General features: G+C 53.0%; 7 protein-coding genes across 7 annotated transcripts; 2 read left to right on the top strand and 5 right to left on the bottom strand.

Annotated features, from left to right (window-relative positions):
* Positions 1-160: 160 nt before the first annotated feature.
* On the bottom strand, positions 161-565 carry J4E79_011716 (uncharacterized protein; the record flags this gene model as incomplete). Its single annotated transcript, XM_049360545.1, has 2 exons — positions 161-397; positions 536-565. 2 exons carry the CDS (start codon positions 563-565, stop codon positions 161-163), a joined length of 267 nt encoding a protein of 88 aa, XP_049204992.1.
* A 511-nt stretch (positions 566-1,076) lies between these two features.
* Positions 1,077-1,913, top strand: J4E79_011715 (uncharacterized protein; the record flags this gene model as incomplete). The annotated part of the gene is made up of 1 exon (XM_049360544.1): positions 1,077-1,913. The coding sequence occupies one exon, from the start codon at positions 1,077-1,079 to the stop codon at positions 1,911-1,913; it is 837 nt and encodes a 278-aa protein (XP_049204991.1).
* A 104-nt stretch (positions 1,914-2,017) lies between these two features.
* J4E79_011714 (uncharacterized protein) lies at positions 2,018-3,302 on the bottom strand (the record flags this gene model as incomplete). The annotated part of the gene is made up of 2 exons (XM_049360543.1): positions 2,018-2,353; positions 2,409-3,302. 2 exons carry the CDS (start codon positions 3,300-3,302, stop codon positions 2,018-2,020), a joined length of 1,230 nt encoding a protein of 409 aa, XP_049204990.1.
* A 497-nt stretch (positions 3,303-3,799) lies between these two features.
* Positions 3,800-8,756, bottom strand: J4E79_011713 (uncharacterized protein; the record flags this gene model as incomplete). The annotated part of the gene is made up of 3 exons (XM_049360542.1): positions 3,800-4,900; positions 4,951-7,196; positions 7,244-8,756. 3 exons carry the CDS (start codon positions 8,754-8,756, stop codon positions 3,800-3,802), a joined length of 4,860 nt encoding a protein of 1,619 aa, XP_049204989.1.
* Positions 8,757-9,194: 438 nt separating this feature from the next.
* J4E79_011712 (uncharacterized protein) lies at positions 9,195-12,317 on the top strand (the record flags this gene model as incomplete). Its single annotated transcript, XM_049360541.1, has 3 exons — positions 9,195-9,264; positions 9,456-11,823; positions 11,876-12,317. The coding sequence occupies 3 exons, from the start codon at positions 9,195-9,197 to the stop codon at positions 12,315-12,317; spliced, it is 2,880 nt and encodes a 959-aa protein (XP_049204988.1).
* A 196-nt stretch (positions 12,318-12,513) lies between these two features.
* Positions 12,514-13,335, bottom strand: J4E79_011711 (uncharacterized protein; the record flags this gene model as incomplete). The annotated part of the gene is made up of 1 exon (XM_049360540.1): positions 12,514-13,335. One exon carries the CDS (start codon positions 13,333-13,335, stop codon positions 12,514-12,516), a length of 822 nt encoding a protein of 273 aa, XP_049204987.1.
* Positions 13,336-15,184: 1,849 nt separating this feature from the next.
* J4E79_011710 (uncharacterized protein) lies at positions 15,185-15,925 on the bottom strand (the record flags this gene model as incomplete). The annotated part of the gene is made up of 1 exon (XM_049360539.1): positions 15,185-15,925. The coding sequence occupies one exon, from the start codon at positions 15,923-15,925 to the stop codon at positions 15,185-15,187; it is 741 nt and encodes a 246-aa protein (XP_049204986.1).
* Between the last annotated feature and the right edge of the window lie 1,775 nt (positions 15,926-17,700).

Here is a 17,700-nt window from a genome sequence, read left to right as displayed (position 1 = left end):
CGCCAATAGCGGCGCAGAACGAGCTGCTTCTTCGCGCTTGGTATCTCTCGGTAAATATCCACCAGCTCAGATCGTGACTTCTCGTTCGCTCGTGTTCGTGGCTCGGTGCCTGTCATAGGGTGTTGTTCGTGTGCATCCAGTGTGCTTGTCTCGGCCCTCTTTACTCCTCCCTGCCGGTGCCCAGTTCCCTCAACCTCTCCTGCTCCTCCCTTCTCCTCTTGTTTTCCAGATTCCTCTGCTTCAACCTCTCCAATTCCTTTGCAATCTCGTCTCTATCGTACGGGATCTTGTGCGTTTGGCCGGGCTTGGGCCAGAAATCGGGAACGGTAAATTTACCGTCGAGGTTCGTGCCGAAGTAGTACATGATGCTGATTGGGAAGAGAATGTACATCCCGAACTGGAATGTCTGGTCAGTGTATGTTCAAGGGTGTCAGGCTCGATTTGGTTGGAGTGCAGGTGGAGTGCAAGTGGAATTATTGGTGTAGTCGCTTTTGACAGAGATGCGCGAGGCGCTGTAGGGATCATCTCTACGTACCTTGAACACTTCTAGGTTGGGGCCACCCATAGTTGCGGTATCTAGTCGACGTCGTGTGGTATTTGCGGCGCACTCCGAAGACTTTCGCGCTTGGGTGGAGTGATGATGGAGTCGAAGTTTCGCAGATCTGATCGGTGATGGTTCGGCGATAAGAGGTTAGATCTAATCTTCAGCCTTACCTCCGCGTGTTTCCCCACTTCCAAGCTGGGGAAGCCGTGACCTTCACATGTGCCTGCAACCTGGGATCCTGCCAACTAGACCTAACTTCAAACTATTCCCCTACCAAAGCCGTATCCCTGTCTTCATAAGTAGTGAAGACTAACTGTTACAGTCCATCCATCCAATCTGTCGCGCTCGGTTGTCTTACAATGCCTATCCCGTCTCCGCATTCTAGCCTCGGCTCACTGACATCTCAACTAAGAATCTCTCAAGCACTCCAACTAACATAACCATCGTCGCACCTAAGAAACACATCCAGATTTGCCATCATAACCAACACCTCAACTCCCAATATCCAGCCCGCTACGCAAACCCACCCACCATGTCGTCCCCAGACTCCCCCATCCTCCTCACCTACACCAACAAAACCGCCATAATAACCCTCAACGTGCCCAAAAAACTAAACGCCCTCGACGCAGACACCTACTACCTCCTCGCGCGCGCCATGAACGAAGTCGCCGCCCGCTCCGACATCTACATCACCATCCTCACAGGCCGCGGCCGTTTCTTCAGCGCAGGCGCAGACGTAACCTTCGGCTCTACAACCGACAACAGCGCCATCGACGAGCGGCACCAGTACCTAAAGTCTTTTGTATCGAACAACCTGCACATCACACATGCGTTTTATACGCATCCTAAGATACTCATTACGGCGCTGAATGGACCGGCGGTGGGACTGTCAGCGGCGCTGATCGCTTTTAGCGATTTCGTGTATGCGGCGCCGCATGCGTTTTTGCTTACGCCGTTTAGTTCGTTGGGGCTTGTTGCTGAGGGGAATGCGAGTATTGGGTTTGTGAGGAGGTTGGGGATTGCGAAGGCGAATGAGGCGCTTATTATGTCGAAACGTATCACTTGTGATGAGTTGGTAGCGACGGGCTTTGTCAACAAAGTCATCAATGCTGGCGTCGATGTCAAGGATGAGAGCTACAGTGACATGTTCCTGGGTGAGGTCAGGAAGGAAGTTGAGGAGAGACTGGGTGATCATCTCAACAGTGATAGTTTGGTGCTGATCAAGGAGTTGATTCAGAAGCCGTACCGGGAGGCGTTGGATCGGCAGGGCGTGGAAGAGGTGATGGGGGGATTGCAGAGGTTTTTGAAGGGCGTGCCGCAGAAGGAGTTCGCGCGGTTGGCGAGTGGAGAGAAGAAGCATAAGTTGTAGGGTTGGTGAGGCAGTGTTGGTAAGAAAAGGGAGATTTACAGAACGCACTTGTCACGGAAGAATGTTTGGTAGTGGCATACGCCTTCATCGTTATGCTATAGTCTCTAGCCTAACGACACACCCTCCGTAGCCAACAGCTCTCCACCCAATGCATCCCCTTGAGTAGGACTCGCAACATCCACAACCGGTCTACTTGCCGTCGTCGTGCTATCCGCCAAATTCTCCAGTGGACTAGGTCGATGCGGCGGCGGCCTGTTCCTCTTCTCCTCCTGTAGCTGGTGCTGCACATAGCTCGTGTACCGTAGCGCAACGAAGAGCATAAACGCACTGACACCGACCGTGATGGCTGCGCGGCGGGTAAGCACCCAGCGGACGCCCTCGACCTCGGATCGCGCGTCAGAGTTGAGCGCGACGGTGATTTTGTAGTTGAGTTCTTGGATCTGTTGAACAGTACTGTTAGTATGTTGCGTCGAAGACGAAATGTGATGAACATACCTTGGTCTCCATGACCCTCTGTTCCTGCCTGACAGCCATCTTCCTGTCGTCGAAAAGCCCCTTAAGCTCGTCTCTGAGATGTGTCGTCTCCTGTCCTAATCTCTGCCCCAGGATATCGACCTCGTGCTGCAACTGCCCTCTTTCCGTGCGCATCCTCTCCATCTCGCCTTTCTTCGCGTTGCCTATCTCCGTCTTCAGTTCGCTGCATGCGGCCCGGAAGAGGTATGTTTCATTCTCCACATTACTCTTGCTGACGAGCTCCTTACGCGCCAACTCCATGTTGTCCAAAAGGGTTTGTCGCACGGCTTTCATTATGGTAATGGACTGCTCGGGGGTGTATGAGGATTGTGAGAGCTTGCGCACGAGACCGTAGGTATCGAAATGATGGACATATGGTGGTGTCTTCAGGTGCGGTGCCTTATGCGACTCTTCTTCAGCGGCGGTGGGGATATGCAGAACGCTATCGACGGGTTTCGTATCGCTCTTCTTGGGAGGATCGGGTACTGGCGTTGTCGGCGGGGCGGTTTCTTCTGTTGCGCTTGCTTGAGTGGGTGTGATTGGACTGGTTGTTGCTGTTGGCGCATCTTCCTCTACTTCTTCGTGTTCGTCAACGGGGTCTTGCGGTGGTTTCTCGTTGGACACAGGCTCCTTCTCTTGAGGCTCTTTAGGGGGATCTTGGTCCAATGCTGGAGCTGCATGCTCATATGCTTTTCCATATCGCTGTGTGCTCGGTGGCTCCGCCGGGCGGGGCGAAGTCGTGAAATGACGGCGTGCTTGTCGCGTGCGGGAAACAGATGGCGACGCACGCTCTTTTGTTATCGACGCGCCTACTCGTGACGATTTGGTCGGCTGGAATAGCGTAGGCCATAGGAACGGCAGTCTTGGAGCAGCCATGTTGTCGTGTCGTGGAATTGCGAAGTTCGAGCTCAACGTGGAATCCTCAGATGCGACTTCGGGTAGTATAGGCCTTGGCGGGGGATCTGCCACCCTGAAGTGGATATCCATGCCGAAGCACCACATTTCGACATCGGAGGAAAGGCATCACCTTGAACTTGTTCTGTCATAAAAGACGGCACAATTCTGTCGACACTGCAAGTGTGTTTATAGCAGTCTTTGAGGTATTCTAGACACGTAACTCATGATTTTAATTTCTGTAACTCATAACCGAGATATCGGTCGTCTTTCGTCATATACAATGTAGTAAAAGCAGTCAGAACTTTTTGACCTAGGCCTATGCTTCACCAGCAACTCCACGCAATGCTAGTACTCAATCTCCTTCTCATGATACCGTAAAATCAACAAACTTTTGTGAGGTCATTAAACCCCTGGGTATATGTATATGTGTAAGACTTGTCGCAACACCGGAAACAAACAACTTTTGGTCTACAGTATCAAACGTCATGCGAAGAGCTGCTGATGGAACTGCGACTAGTCCCATCAGTGATATGCGTCGCGATACTCATGCGCTGGAATGGCGAGATTTGGTTTTGTTCGCGAGACGGCGGACTTGACAGTCCCTGACTGCCTGCAGGCGACGAAGGTGGTGGGTGGCTTGGTAGAGCATCATTCGCGCCATAGCGTTCTCGGAGACGCTTGATTTCGCGAAGTCGGTTACGCCAGGACGATATGGAATCGCCACCCTCGCGGATGTACCAAACGCTGGCAAAGACAACGGCGTTAATAGCCATGAGGCGACAGTAGTCTGCCAGGTACTTTCCGCAAAGAATTTTAGTCTCGACGGCGGGAGATATGTCGGGGAACCCTGGCTTCGAGATGGTCTGGATCTTGTAGTAGCGATTCCTGCCGTCGGGATCTGCATCCAGTCGACGGTCGACAAAGCTGGCCCTGGACTCTGGAGAAATGACAATATGTACATAATTGAAGGCCGACGGGAACGTGTCGAAGTTGTAAGGTAAGCCAGAGTCGTTGAAAATAATATTGACAAAGTCGTTGCCGATGTGTCGCTTTTTGTTCGGATACGTCATGTCGTCGTCGGGGTTGGTAGGCATCATTGTAGGAATGTGGAAGACAAGCTCCATGCAGCGGTCCCGCCAAGCGTAGGTGAACTCGCCGTCCCTGTCTTCGCGTGTGTCGAGACCACCAGTGTTGAATTTCGCCCCCTTCAGACGGCACAATGTACCTAGGTCACTAAGGAAAGCAGTATATGCTGGGGATCCCATATCGTTCATGAAAATGTCTCTCTCGTTCGTCTGGCCCTCGCCGATGTAGATGACACCTATTTTGTAGTTGTCTACCGTTGCGATCCGGTCGAAGACAGTAATAGCACGGCGTGTCGGCTCGTCATCGGGTAACGGAATAGGTGGATTGCTCAGGTCGAGTGGGGCGTAAAATGACTGGAAGATATCGTCTGGCAGAATACCGACATATGTGTTGGAATAGAATGCTTGGGAAGCAAGGCCGATGGTGATCGGAACTTGATGTCGTGGTGGCGACGTGATCAAGGGCCGTACTTTGATAAAGCGGGTACCGCACTGCCAAAAGTTAGTAGATGTACTGACAACACACAAGCAGAAAGACTTACCGGCCGGCGTGTCGTGACAACAGAGGCACCGGTTCTTGCAGCGGTCTCTATTGTCACAAGAGCATTACCAACGATCCATGTCTTCTTCCAGACTTCTCCATCGCCAGGCTTGAAGGAACTTTCCTCGCGTGTTGTTTCATCGCGATCTGTATATGCTACCATGTTCATAATGTCCAGAATGACCTGTCCTTGCTCCTCCATGATTTGCCGTCCGGAGCTGTCGGTATAGTGTAGATTCTTTGTGATCCATGGTATCTGCTTTGGGCGGTCCTCCATCTTCAACGCCATGAACCAAAATGTGATGACGTAATACGCGAGGGAATATAGATACTGAGGCAGGTCGTCCTCGACGCTTCTGGGCTTGTTGGCCCCAGGATCGGGCGATGCCGCAAAATCTCTTGATGCGCCGCTGTGTCGCAATGTCCGATGCGCGCTTTGTAGCGAATGCCCGTTCGCTGTCCGGTCGCGCTGGTCGCGTATGTGTTGTAAGTATCGGAAGCATACACCGAAAACTAGCTTGAACTCGTCTTCGCGGAAGTTCTTGAAAAGCTCTGGAAGACGAGCCAAGGAGGTGAGGAATTCCAATATGTGTATCGCTGTAGCTGGCTTCGTGATGATTTGCGACATTTTCTGGACGATGCTATCGAGTGACTTGCTGACCGACAGTGGTATTTCGAAACAGCAGACTGAAAGTGCGTGGATGCACCATTTTGACGTTCTGTCCCACTGCACGATCCCCTGTAGGAAGGCCTTCACAAGATCATCTTCCTCGCTCTTTTCGAAGTACTCGTGGTAGCTGATGATGATTGTTAATATATGGAATAGGCAGACGGCAACATCAGCCTTTTTCAGGAGCGTGTGCGGCGGTGGTTCGTGAAAACTGGCATTCCGTACTTGTTCGCAGAGAACATTTCGTAACATTTTGAGCTGGGCGACACAACTGCGGACCAACGCTTGGTTGGAGAGCTGAGGCCCAAGATGAACGAGTACGTAGCTATAGATCTCCCAATCGGGAGGTCTCTGTAGGAGTGAAATGATCAACTCCAGCCATAATGTGACTTCCATGTCCAGGATATCATCACTGAGTGGGTATTTCTCCGCATCAATATGGGAGAAGACCACGCGACTAGATTCAGATGGCGGTTCCTCGGGAAGTCCTTTGGGGCCGGGGTACATCCACAAAGGAGGTATCGGCTTTGATACGCGGCCCGCGGGGGCATTTGAGCGGCCGGTGTGGCGATTGAGAGAAGAACGAGGACTTGAACCAGAGGTTTTGCGTTGGTCCCGCCACGAAGAATTGTCTTCTGATCTGTTGTGATCGGATGTTGGACCGTCGTCAAACTTTTCTGGCGCAATAGCTGTTTCCTCTGTACGGCAGAGCTCTGCGGCAATCCGCTGACCTTCCGATGAAGAGCTAACTATTAAAGCATGGCGAGCGTCGGCGCGCAAACGAAAGAGTAACTTGAGAGCTGTGAGGCGTGCATCATGCGCGTATGCATCTCTTCCAGCAATTTGTCTTAGGAGCTCGTAAAGGATGCGTGTCTTTTGGGCCGAATGTGTCACGCTCCGAGTGAAAAGCCTCACATAGGCAGTGGCGATGACGTTGCAAGGGGAGCATCCATCTTCTTTGAACAGAAATTGGTGAGACTGCCATGACGGTAGCGAAGGTGTAGATGCAGTCCGTGGGCGGTCCAGACGCCGCTGCAAGACTTGAACAATCTCGGAGAACCGGGCGGTCGATTCTCGATCAGCTACGTACACCGCGAAATCTACTAGTTCCTGTAGAACTTCAATGTCATCTTCTATTTCAATCCGGTCCAAAAGGAGTTCTTCTGACTGCGATACTGTTTCGCTGGAACACAGCATCTCGACGGCCTGGTTAGTTTCCCGTAGTGATCGGAGCACAAGCAGTCGGAGCAAGCGTGGCCGTGTGGTGTCGTTGAAGATACCAGCGACCAGTCGATGGCAGAGGTCAAACCAGCCGGCATGGGAAGGATTGAGGTAGCGTCCGGTTACAAAGTACTCTATCACTCGCTCCGCGGTCGCGTCGCTTACGCGGTGTGAAAGGTGCAAGAAAAGCTCCATGACACTCTCGCGTTGGATGAAGTCAAGTGCGTCGCTGATGTGGTCTAGTTTGACGAGAACTTGAAAGATGCCGTCCTCTGGATCACGTCGGAAGAGCTCCTGGTGGGATGTTGCATCTCTTTCATAGAACCCGGAGACATCGTTGGCATGCTCTGGTCCGCCTAGAATTCGTCAGTAAGGGGTATCCTGTGATTGAGTGTACACGTACCAGCATTGGACAGACTGTCCGCATGAGGTGATATTTGTCTTTCAAGGACGTCCTTCTTCGCACTGCTTGCATGATCTGTTGATCTGGATGCTCTGGCGCTGACACGCTCGTCGTCACGCTCGGCGCACACACGTATGACCTGCAGCATGTCCCCCAAGTCACTTTCAGCAAGCAAGAGATCCCTCATGCCTTCTTGGGCCAGAACCGCATCTATCAGACTTATGATTATCTGCTCTTGGTCGGTGCCTGGTGTCCTGATTGAAGCTTTCAGGGCTGGGAAGAGCAAGGACATGGGGACCTTGGGCAGCTCGTTGCGACCATCTTCCAAAAGCAGAAGGCGCAAGACCAAAGTCGTGCCCCTGTACATGCTGTCCAGCTTCTTCTTAAGACTCTCGTTCTCTAGTGTCTCCCGGGATGGGCCGTCTAAGAGCAGATGCAGCAATTCAGAGATGGCAGCTTGTCCGACATGGGACTTGAACAGGTTGCTCAGCGTGTTCCAGGCTTGATCCTGGAGATCGGTGATCCTCTTATGGATTTCACACAGAACTTCGAGACAGGGTCGCAGCGATTGCTTGGGTATGTGCACATAGGTGATGATTGTATCGAATAGCTTGACGCCACATTCGACATCGGGGCGATGCGTCGTGGCCCTGCAGATGGAGACGGTGCGTCGTACCAGGAGGTCCAGATCGTCGTCGGTGAAGACTTTGGCATTGAACTTGCAGATATCTGTGGCAAATTGGAAGGCGCGAAACATGTTGGCGACTTCTGGAGGAGGATTGGCAGCACTCCTCTTGCCGTTGGACTTGCCCCTCAGGCCGCGGAAGGCATCGCAACTGGCCTGGAAGCAGCTATCGAGGGAGGTCAGGATGAAGGAGACCATGCCCGACTCGCAAGAGTCAATGTTGCGCCCATCGTTGGTGAGGGTGGCGATGACGTCGAGCCTCCTGTCGAAGTAGCGATCGTTCTTGCGCAGACAGGCGGCGTCGAAAAAGAGAGTGCGCTCGATGCTGGCCAGGTCGGAAAGCGATGCGCAGCTCTTCAGAAGCTTGTACCCCGCCTCTGCGACCTCGTCTGGCTGCTCGGGAAGGAGCAAATCGCTCGCGACCGACCACAAGGCCAGTATGTTCTGCACCGGATATGCCTCGAGGATGTCGCATATCTTGTCCACGGCCACGACGCGCTCGGCGAATGGGCGATTGCGCTGCAGCTGGTCTATCAGGTCGTGCAGCTCGGGAGGGCCGCCCGTCACAGGCTTGCCCGTCCGCTGGCCTGTGACCTGGCTGATGCGCTGAAGGGTACCGTCGGCTGAGTGCGGGCTAGGGATGGAGCCGGGGCGGATGGTGCCCAGCGAAGGTGTGCGCGCAGGCGTGCTGGTGGCGGACGAGACTGAAGGCGGCGGCGTCGGGCTCTTCAGACGGCCGCCCGTCAGAGAGCGGAAGGCCGTGAAGAGCGCCTGGGTGGAGGAGCGGCGGTCGGGCGTGTGGGGGACATGGTCGGCCGGTGGAGACATGCGTCGGTCGCGGCGGCGCAGATGGGGTTTGCCTGGTGGAGAGTGCGAAGGCTCGACGACTACGGCGGAGAGGGCCCAAGAGGATGTCTATGAGAGTAACGCAGGCGCATCGGGTCTATCATGGGTGCTGGGCGGCGGAGAGGCGGGGCGGCTGGGGGAGCCCATCTGGGGGTGGAGAGGGAAAGGAAGGGGTCAGGCCTGGCGGGAAGGCAGCGTCGTAGCGGACTCGACCTTGCTTGCTAGACAGCAGCACGGCATCCAGAAATCGAGAGCAGTCGTCGCCGGGCAGGGCTGGGGTCATGGCCCTGATCCCTGCACACAGAGACAGGCCCTAGCGCCGCAAGTGGGACACCCCAAACAGCAACCATCGGCCAAACAGTCGAGCTCTCTGTCCACCAGCCACCCGTCCAGTACATCTGCACCCCTACGCCCCTCACTATGGCTGCTGATATCGCTACCCTCTCGCAGCTGCTCCAGGCGTCGCTCGACCCGCGGCAGAACAAGCAAGGTGCGTAGCAGTGCTTCCCGCAGTGCTCATGTGGTGTAGCCTGGATATCTGGAAAGAGAATGCGCGTACGCAGGATAGAGAAAGACTAGCCTCTGTATACCTCAGTATATGCGCATTCGTCTGGAATCCAGACCACCATCTTGCCCCTCCAACCCCCACACCATGCAGCATGCAATGCTAACTTTTCACAGCGGAGGCCGCAATCAGCGAAGAGCAGAAGAAGCCCGGCTTCTCCCTCTCTCTCCTTCAGATCGTCGCCTCGGACGCGAACCCCCAGACGACCCGACTCTCGGCCGCCCTCTACTTCAAGAACTTCGTAAAGCGGAATTGGGTCGACGAGGATGGCAACTACAAGCTGCCCGAGGCCGAAGTGGTGGCCATCAAGAGGGAGCTCATCGGCCTCATGGTCTCGGTACCCGCCAGTCTGCAGGCACAACTCGGCGAGGCCATTAGCGCCATTGCTGACAGCGATTTCTGGCAGCGATGGGACACCCTAGTCGACGACCTCGTCTCGCGCCTCACACCCGACAACACCGTCGTCAACAACGGCGTGCTACAAGTCGCACACTCCATCTTCAAGCGATGGCGGCCGCTGTTCCGCTCCGACGACCTCTTCACTGAGATCAACCACGTCCTATCCAAATTCGGCACTCCCTTCCTCCAGCTGCTCGAGAACACCGACGCCCTCATCACAAACTCTCAAGGCAACCCCCAGGTCCTCAAGAGCGCCTTCACAACGCTGGATCTCCTAGTAAAGCTCTTCTATGATCTTTCTTGCCAGGATCTGCCCCCCGTCTTCGAAGACCACATCGGAATCATCTCAGGCCTTCTCCACAAGTACCTCGTCTTCGACAACCCCGCCCTACACACCGACGATGACACAGAGTCGGGGCCGCAAGAGTACGTACGCGCGGGCATCTTTGAGGTGCTCATGCTCTACATTCAGAAATACGAGGACGCATTTGGGTCGCACCTGGGTCCCTTCATCGAGAGCACCTGGAGTTTCCTCATGTCGGTGGGCCTCGAGACCAAGTACGACATCGTGGTCAGCAAGGCCCTACAGTTCCTCACCGCCGTCGCATCCACACAACACGCTGAAGCCTTCAACAACGAGTCTGTCCTAGTCCAGATCATCGAGAAGGTTATCCTGCCGAACCTTACTCTGCGCGAGTCTGATGTGGAACTATTCGAAGATGAGCCGATTGAGTTCATCAGGAGAGACCTGGAGGGGTCCGACAACGATACGCGTCGACGTGCTGCCACTAATTTCCTGCGTAAACTCATGGACCGCTTCGAGGGCCTTGTCACGACTACTTCCCAGAAGTACATTGACGCCTATCTCCAAAACTATGCGGCTGACCCTCAAAACAACTGGAAGTCAAAGGATACCGCAGTCTACCTCTTCACCGCCATTGCTGCCAAGGGAACCGCTACCGCTGGCCAAGGTATCATGAGCGTTAACGAGAACGTCAACATTTTCGAGTTCTTCCAGACACACGTCGCCGCTGACCTTCAGGCTCAAAACGTATCACCCATTCTGAAGGTTGATGCCATCAAGTTCCTCTACGTCTTCCGCAGCCTGCTATCACCTGACCTTTGGCGCGCTGCTTTCCCCCTGCTCGTCAATCAATTGGGCAACGACAACTACGTCATTCATACATACGCTGCTATCGCTGTTGAGCGTGCTCTTTACATGACAGACGACAAACGGCAACCCATAATACCCAAGTCAGATGTTGTTGGCTCATCGAAAGACTTGTTGACGCATTTGTTCAAGCTCATCACAATGAGCTCTGCCCCGGAGAAGATCCAGGAAAACGAGTTCTTGATGAAGTGCGTTATGCGCGTGCTCATTTTCATACGCGATGATGTGCTGCCCATATGCGAGTCGATTCTCCAAAGCTTCATCAACATCGTCAAGGTCATCAGGCACAACCCTAGTAACCCTCGCTTCCAGTACTACATGTTCGAAGGTATAGGAGCACTCGTCCGCTTCTGTGCCCCAAAGCATCCTCAGTTCTTCGAGGAAAAGCTTTACGAGCCCTTTGCGACCTGCTTGCAAAACAACGTTGAGGAATTCTCTCCGTACATATTCCAAATCTTCTCCGCGCTACTAGAAGCAAACCCTTCAGGCCAACTTAGCGAATATTACAGGGGTGTTTTCGGCATCATCCTCAAAGGTGCGGTCTGGGAGCAGCGTGGTAACGTCCCTGCGTTAGCCCGACTGCTGAGCGCAATGGTTGCTCGCGACGCACAAAACATTGTGGCAAGCAGTCAATTGGAGCCTATTCTGGGTATTTTCCAGAAGCTGGTCACTAGCAAGGCTCACGAGACATATTCGTTCGAGCTGATTGAAGCTGTCGTTGCGCATATCCCAGCGGATGCGCTACAACCCTACTTTGTCACCATCCTCCAGCTCATGCTCACAAGACTATCGAACATGAAGACAGAGAACTTCCAGCAGCGCTTCATTGCGTTCTACCACTTCGTTTCAGCGCGACTGGACAAGGGGCTTGGCGCCGACTTCTTCATCAAAGAGTCCGACAAGGTTCAGAATGAGTAAGTGAAACATTCTCCAAATTGTAGGTATCAATTGCTAACTTCGCAACAGCATCTTCAAGCCTATCTACTTGACTGTCATTCTTCCCGACACCCAGAAGCTTGCCCGCCCAACCGACCGCAAGACCGCAGTTGTGTCGTTCACCAAGTCTCTGGGCGATGCGGAAGCTTTCGTTAGCCGTTACCCCAAGGGTTGGGCCCTTACCACACAGCGCTTGATCGAGCTACTGGTTAACCCGCCTATGCCCACCTCCGCAGATGACATCATCCCCGATGCCGATGTCGACGATCTTGGTTTCGGTGTCGGCTTCACCCAGCTGAACACCTGCAAAAAGGCTCCACGTGATCCCTTCCCGGACATCACCGATGTGAAGGTATGGGTGGCTCAATATCTGAAAGATGCCGATGCCCGTCACGGCGGACGTATCGTCAAGATTGTGCAAGAACGTTTGGACGATGTTTCGAAGCAAGCTTTGGCTGCTTACTTGAGCTAGAACAGCGGGCATATTTGAGACGCGCTCTAGAAGATATGAGAGGGCAGGTGCGCATGATAGCATGCGGGGTTAGGCGCAGGCAAAATAGGATTTAGGACAAATGATACCAGGTAGAGAAAAAGTGGTGGATATTTTCCTATGAAGGGGAACACACTCTGAATACATATCGCAATTGCACACCATGTGCACAACCAAATCACGCATCTTGCACTTCATAGCTAACCTTAGTAACCCCCTTCTGCCTCTTAATATTCCTCAACACAACCCTCCCACACTCCTTCAGCTTCTGCACATGCGTCCCGCCACACGGATAACTCCCTTCACTCCCTATCTCCACAACCCTAACGCCATCCTCCTCATCCCCTTTCAGCGTCTCCATAACCCCCGTACACTCTTTCTTCGCCTTCTCCTCATCCCAGAAATGGATTTTGACATCCATGTCCGCGGCTACCATCTCATCGACTCTGGCTTGGATTGCAGCTTTCTTGTCCCCGGGAATTAGGCCTGAGAATTCTACAAATGCGGCGCCGGGGTAGTGCGACGCTTTTCCGTCGACGACGTCGGGAGTAATTGTGCCAGTGGTTTTTAGATGGGCGACGGCGAGGCCGATGACGTGGCCTGCGGTGTGGATCCGGGAGTGTAGATGCCGTTTCGAAGTGTCGATTTTCTGCTCTGCTTCTGCTTCTCCGCTCTCTTGGAATTTCTTGTCAGAGGGAGAGAAGACGCCCATGTGCAGGATCGCGGGATCGACTTTGCGGACTTGATGCACGTGGAATGTTGTGCTGCCGGTGGAAATGGTTCCAACGTCCGAGGGTTGGCCGCCGCCTTGGGCGTGGAAGATTGTTGAGGGCGTTGTTAGGACATAGGGTTCGGTTTCTGGTGGTGGTTTGAAGAGAGATTGAGTATCTGCGGGTAGGGATGACAGGGCGTGGATTGATGTTATGGTGGAGGTGTGGGTATGTTTTTGGCCGTCTTTTTGGTAGAGGGGGTCTGTTCTTTGGGATAGAGGGTCTGCCATTGTGGTGACAGTTCGAGATGTATCAAAGGTGAATTGCGTGGTGGTTGTATCGTAGATGTGGCGGGCTGATGATGCCCGTTTTGTTGTTTGTGTTGTAGTGCCGCGGAAGAGGATTGCCCACGCTGTATACCCAGAAAATCTACAGCACATGCGACCTTCTTTATGCTCGACCGGCGCGATAGATGGTCGATTGAGTCACTTGAAATTATGGAGGGCCTAACAGCCAAAGGAATGTTCCAGATACTTTGGAAGCGTAAAGTACGGGTCAGAACTGCGCCCTTGAGGTTTACATGCGCTTTACCGCTTTAGGCAGGTACCAATTCCTGTCCTGACGTCTTCTCTTTTTGTACGTGAAACAAGAACGTAGCATATGGATGTAACCATTCAAATTGTAGAGACTCATGAATTGTTGTATTACATCCTCAATCGCCGCAGTGAGAGAGGGTAGCGACAAAAGGTGCTGCGTTGATGATACCGTTACCAAGACCTGTTCATCTTCCGACTTCGGAATCTTTTCGTCCACAGAACTCTGTGCCCTCAAGCGTCTTGAAAATCACAAATCACGTTCCACCATTGGTTTTCAGCATTCAGAGCATCCAAAGCAAAGATGGCCCCCCATGGGAAGACGCGCCGTATGCCCGCTTCTTCACAATGCTGCTGCAGGATATCTTGCAAGTCGAGCTTCTCACCCCATTTCCGTGCCATCACCCCGATCGCCAACGGCCTCATGGCTACTTGTGCATCAAAAGTCCGGCCGTCGTTTGCGCTGCCGGACAGACTCGTGTAAGGGGTCAAGAACTCGATGGAGGTGTATGGAAAGAAGCTGCACTCTTCCCAGGCTTTCGTCAATAGACCCCTGGAAGTTTTCGCCAGTCGGGTAATCGTAACGGTCTCTTTGTTCCAGTGGGCGTTTGTACGAAATTGATAGGTCGAGCGGCTACGGCCAAGGGTATATGGTGGGGTGGCTATTTTGCTCCGCATCGAGTCGTCGCCGTACTCATCGCATTCTGAGTGTACAGAGACAAGAATATTCTTATCGGCGAAGAGCCTCTCGAGAAAAACATCGACACAGTCGATGGAGATCTTCCGGTGCAACGTCGGTAGCAGAAAGTGCACATAGGGGCGTTGCCGCTTCTGGTACCAGCCCTTGCCGACAAGGAAGGTGCTGGACTTCTCGAATGGTTGAGAGCCGCATGTGAGAATGCCATACTCATGTAGTTCGATTAGTCCTTGTAAGATCGGTGCAGTCTCTTCGTCGAGAGGACCAAGATGGCCTGGATTGACGTCAATCTTCCCATGAAGAAAGCTCAGGTTCCTGAAGTTGGTATTTGGCGTCAGTGTACGTCTCACATGCAGCTTCTGCAGCATTACTCACAGACATAAGAGAGATTCCCAATCCGGAGCAGACTCCCACTGGTCATTGCGTCCCTTCCAACGGCACCTTCTGCATAGGCCTAGTTCGCTTGATAGGCCAGCATAAGGTATGAGTATGAGACCTCCATGGCAATTGAGGTTAGTAGGCTCACCGCAGCTCGTGCATGCAGCCATCGCGGGTTGTTGTTGCGAGACTGTGACTCGATCAAGGTGAGGTGAGGAAGGATGGAAGGCAGAGCACTGTTGTCTGATCAAGTAGGTGCACATTCGCTTGTTTATCTACCCTCACGTGTTGATTGTGTCACCGATGACGCAGGCAGACACTTCCCCATCCGCAGGTACTCGCTTCCTCCATTGCCATCGCACTTTCTCTTACCTGCGCATGCCACCTTCCCTTTCCCCAGAGCGCAGAAACCAAGTTGTGATTCGGGAAGCCGCGACGATGCACGCCGAATGAAATCAGAACGCGACAACTTTAGGAAAGATATTTGGTAGCCACCTCGCGCCTCAAGGTCGCTCGATCATAACGCTGACCGCCCTCATTCGACCAGTGAGCAACCACCGGGCTCTGCGTCTTGCACTCCTCAAGGATGTCACCCACATCAGTACGGCTAGTTTCTTGGAGTGTTTTGTTGGCTACCGGAGTGTCTTTGTTGAGATTCGAGAAGTTATCGCGCTGAGAAGGCCTAGTCGAGAAAGCTTTGGAAAGCCTGGGGTTGATTGGAGAGGGAGCCTGATGGACAGACGGTACGAATTGGCGAACGCGAGGTCCCAGCGGTTGCTTCACTCGGAAAGGTGAGCCTTCGATGTGCGCGTTGACAGGATGGTGGCCGAGAGGCGCTAACTTGCGCATGATGGGTGTCTCTTCGCCTGAATACGTTGAAGAACGCGGAGTCGATGGTTGATGTTCGTCGCCTTGATATCCCTTGCCATCAATATCCATCGCGTCTGCCACTTCTCTCTCGGACCAGTTCTGCTCGGACTCTGAAGCTGCGGTAGCCTCTGAGTTCTGGTTTAGGATGAAGAGCCAGATCGAAGCGCCTAGCAGTGTCGCCAGGAAGAGCGTATAAGCCTGACCATTGGGGTCAAGCATCCAGTATTCGAGACAGCTCCCGCGGAAGAGATATGCGAAGAAACCTTTAGATGAGTCGATAGTGTCTTGGACGAAGCGCTCGAGACGAGTAGGCGGCTCTTGATTGATAAGAAAGCCTGACATGATATTGTGAGGCAGCAGTCAATTCTTGGTGATCGAATCAAGTGGTGAGAGATTGAATTCAAAGGATCAAGTGGTCGGATGTTATAGGCGGCCGCGAGCGTTTGTTGTGATGTATCGGCGCGTGATTACTGCACGGTCCTCTCGATTGAGTGAATCAGTTGTTTCTCAACTCTTGTCCATGTCTCATGTGATGAGAACCAGCCAAACAACACGAGCGCTGGTGACGTGGTTGTTTTATTCATTCTTGTCAAGCCGTGATTTGCTATGTAGTCGCTGCGGCAACAAATGCAATCTTCAAGCGTTCTTCAGTAACAACAACGTCCCAAGGTCCCAAACGTTGTAGTAATACAGTGGAATCCAGATATTCAACGTCTCCGCGCAACGGTACACAGATCCTAGAATCGCCCTCAAAAGAAAGCCTCACATCGCTGCCAACACCCTAGCTCCAACCAGCCTTCCCAAACGCCGCATTCACTGGCGGTCTTTTCGACTGCGGCCTCGGTAAAGTGCTTGTAGGAACACTGAATAGCGGTCTTCGCGCTGGAGGTACCTCCTCCGGTCTTCTTGCTCCAAATGCTCGCTCCTCCACGAATGGCTTCTCCATACCCTCTTTCTTCCACCTTTCCTGGACCCGGTTGAACTCCATACCTGGTGGAAACATGGGGGTTTCTTCGCGTCTGTGTCTGTATGGCGCCGATCTAAATGGATCAGCGGGCTTTCGCGTACTTTGCAGCCGGAGGATGACGCGGGCGAGCTTATACACGACTCCGATAATGATTGTCAAGAAGAAAATGTGGAAGAAGCGAGGATGTTCATCGTAAAGCGCGAAGAAGCGAAGGACGACTCCAGTCTTGAGCTCTAGCCACACTAAGAACGCGAGGATGAGGGCTCCGATATTTGGCAGTAGCTGTCTCGCCGGTTGGAGCATTGCTTTCAACAGGCCATGAGACGACGCGCGCATCCAGAGAAGGGACATTGTAAAAATGGGTTGAGGGTGTGTGTTTGGCCGCTGGTGGACATTTAAGGAATGCCTGTGGCAGAAACAAGAACATAGATCTTCACTAGATTTATGAACGTGCTTTCACTCGACAGTACAGGTCATTCTAGTAAAAACTGTATCGTCATCTTCAGATTCTGTCATGAACTGTCACAATGCTCTCCTACGCTCTAGTAACTCCAACCTCCCTCGACAGTCTCACTATACGTACACATCTGCACTGCAGCTTGCCAGTACACTGCTACCACAATGTCTCACCGACAGAATGACATGGTGCTCAATCAAATCATCATTTCACTCTTCCCCTTTCACATCACTCGATCCCGGTTCAAGTGCGCGCAGCATGGCCCCCACTCCGCGCGATCTTGAACCAAATGCCATCGACCATTTCTTCACTGTGATGATGGCGCTAGCCGTCGCTTTGATAGTACTGCTCTTCATCATCATAGTAAGATATGAGAGGCGCAACGCCTCGTGGATACGACGCGGGCTGAGGGCGGGGAATGAGAACTGGTTGATTCTTAGCTATGGAACAGGTATGCGTGTGGCGCATGTGGATCCTGATGGGGTAAGTGTTGGTTATGAAGAGATAACATGAGTCGTGGAATGAGTTTGGTCTGTGTGGAAGAGTAGTCTTTGGCGCGATGGATGTAGCGAGGTACGTATAATGCTTTCGCATCTCAATCATGTATATGAAGGATTTGTCTGGCTTGGAAGCATGAGAGCATCAATGTGATGAATTGAACCTACCAACAGCCTCGAAGTACAGCGCATCAAC

The sequence above is a fragment of the Alternaria viburni genome (assembly GCF_023758015.1).
Source record: "Alternaria viburni strain BMP 2772 chromosome Unknown scaffold_47, whole genome shotgun sequence".
Lineage (NCBI taxonomy): Eukaryota > Fungi > Ascomycota > Dothideomycetes > Pleosporales > Pleosporaceae > Alternaria > Alternaria viburni.
Note: the sequence above shows the minus strand (reverse complement) of the source record. Positions and strands in the feature narration are given on the sequence as shown.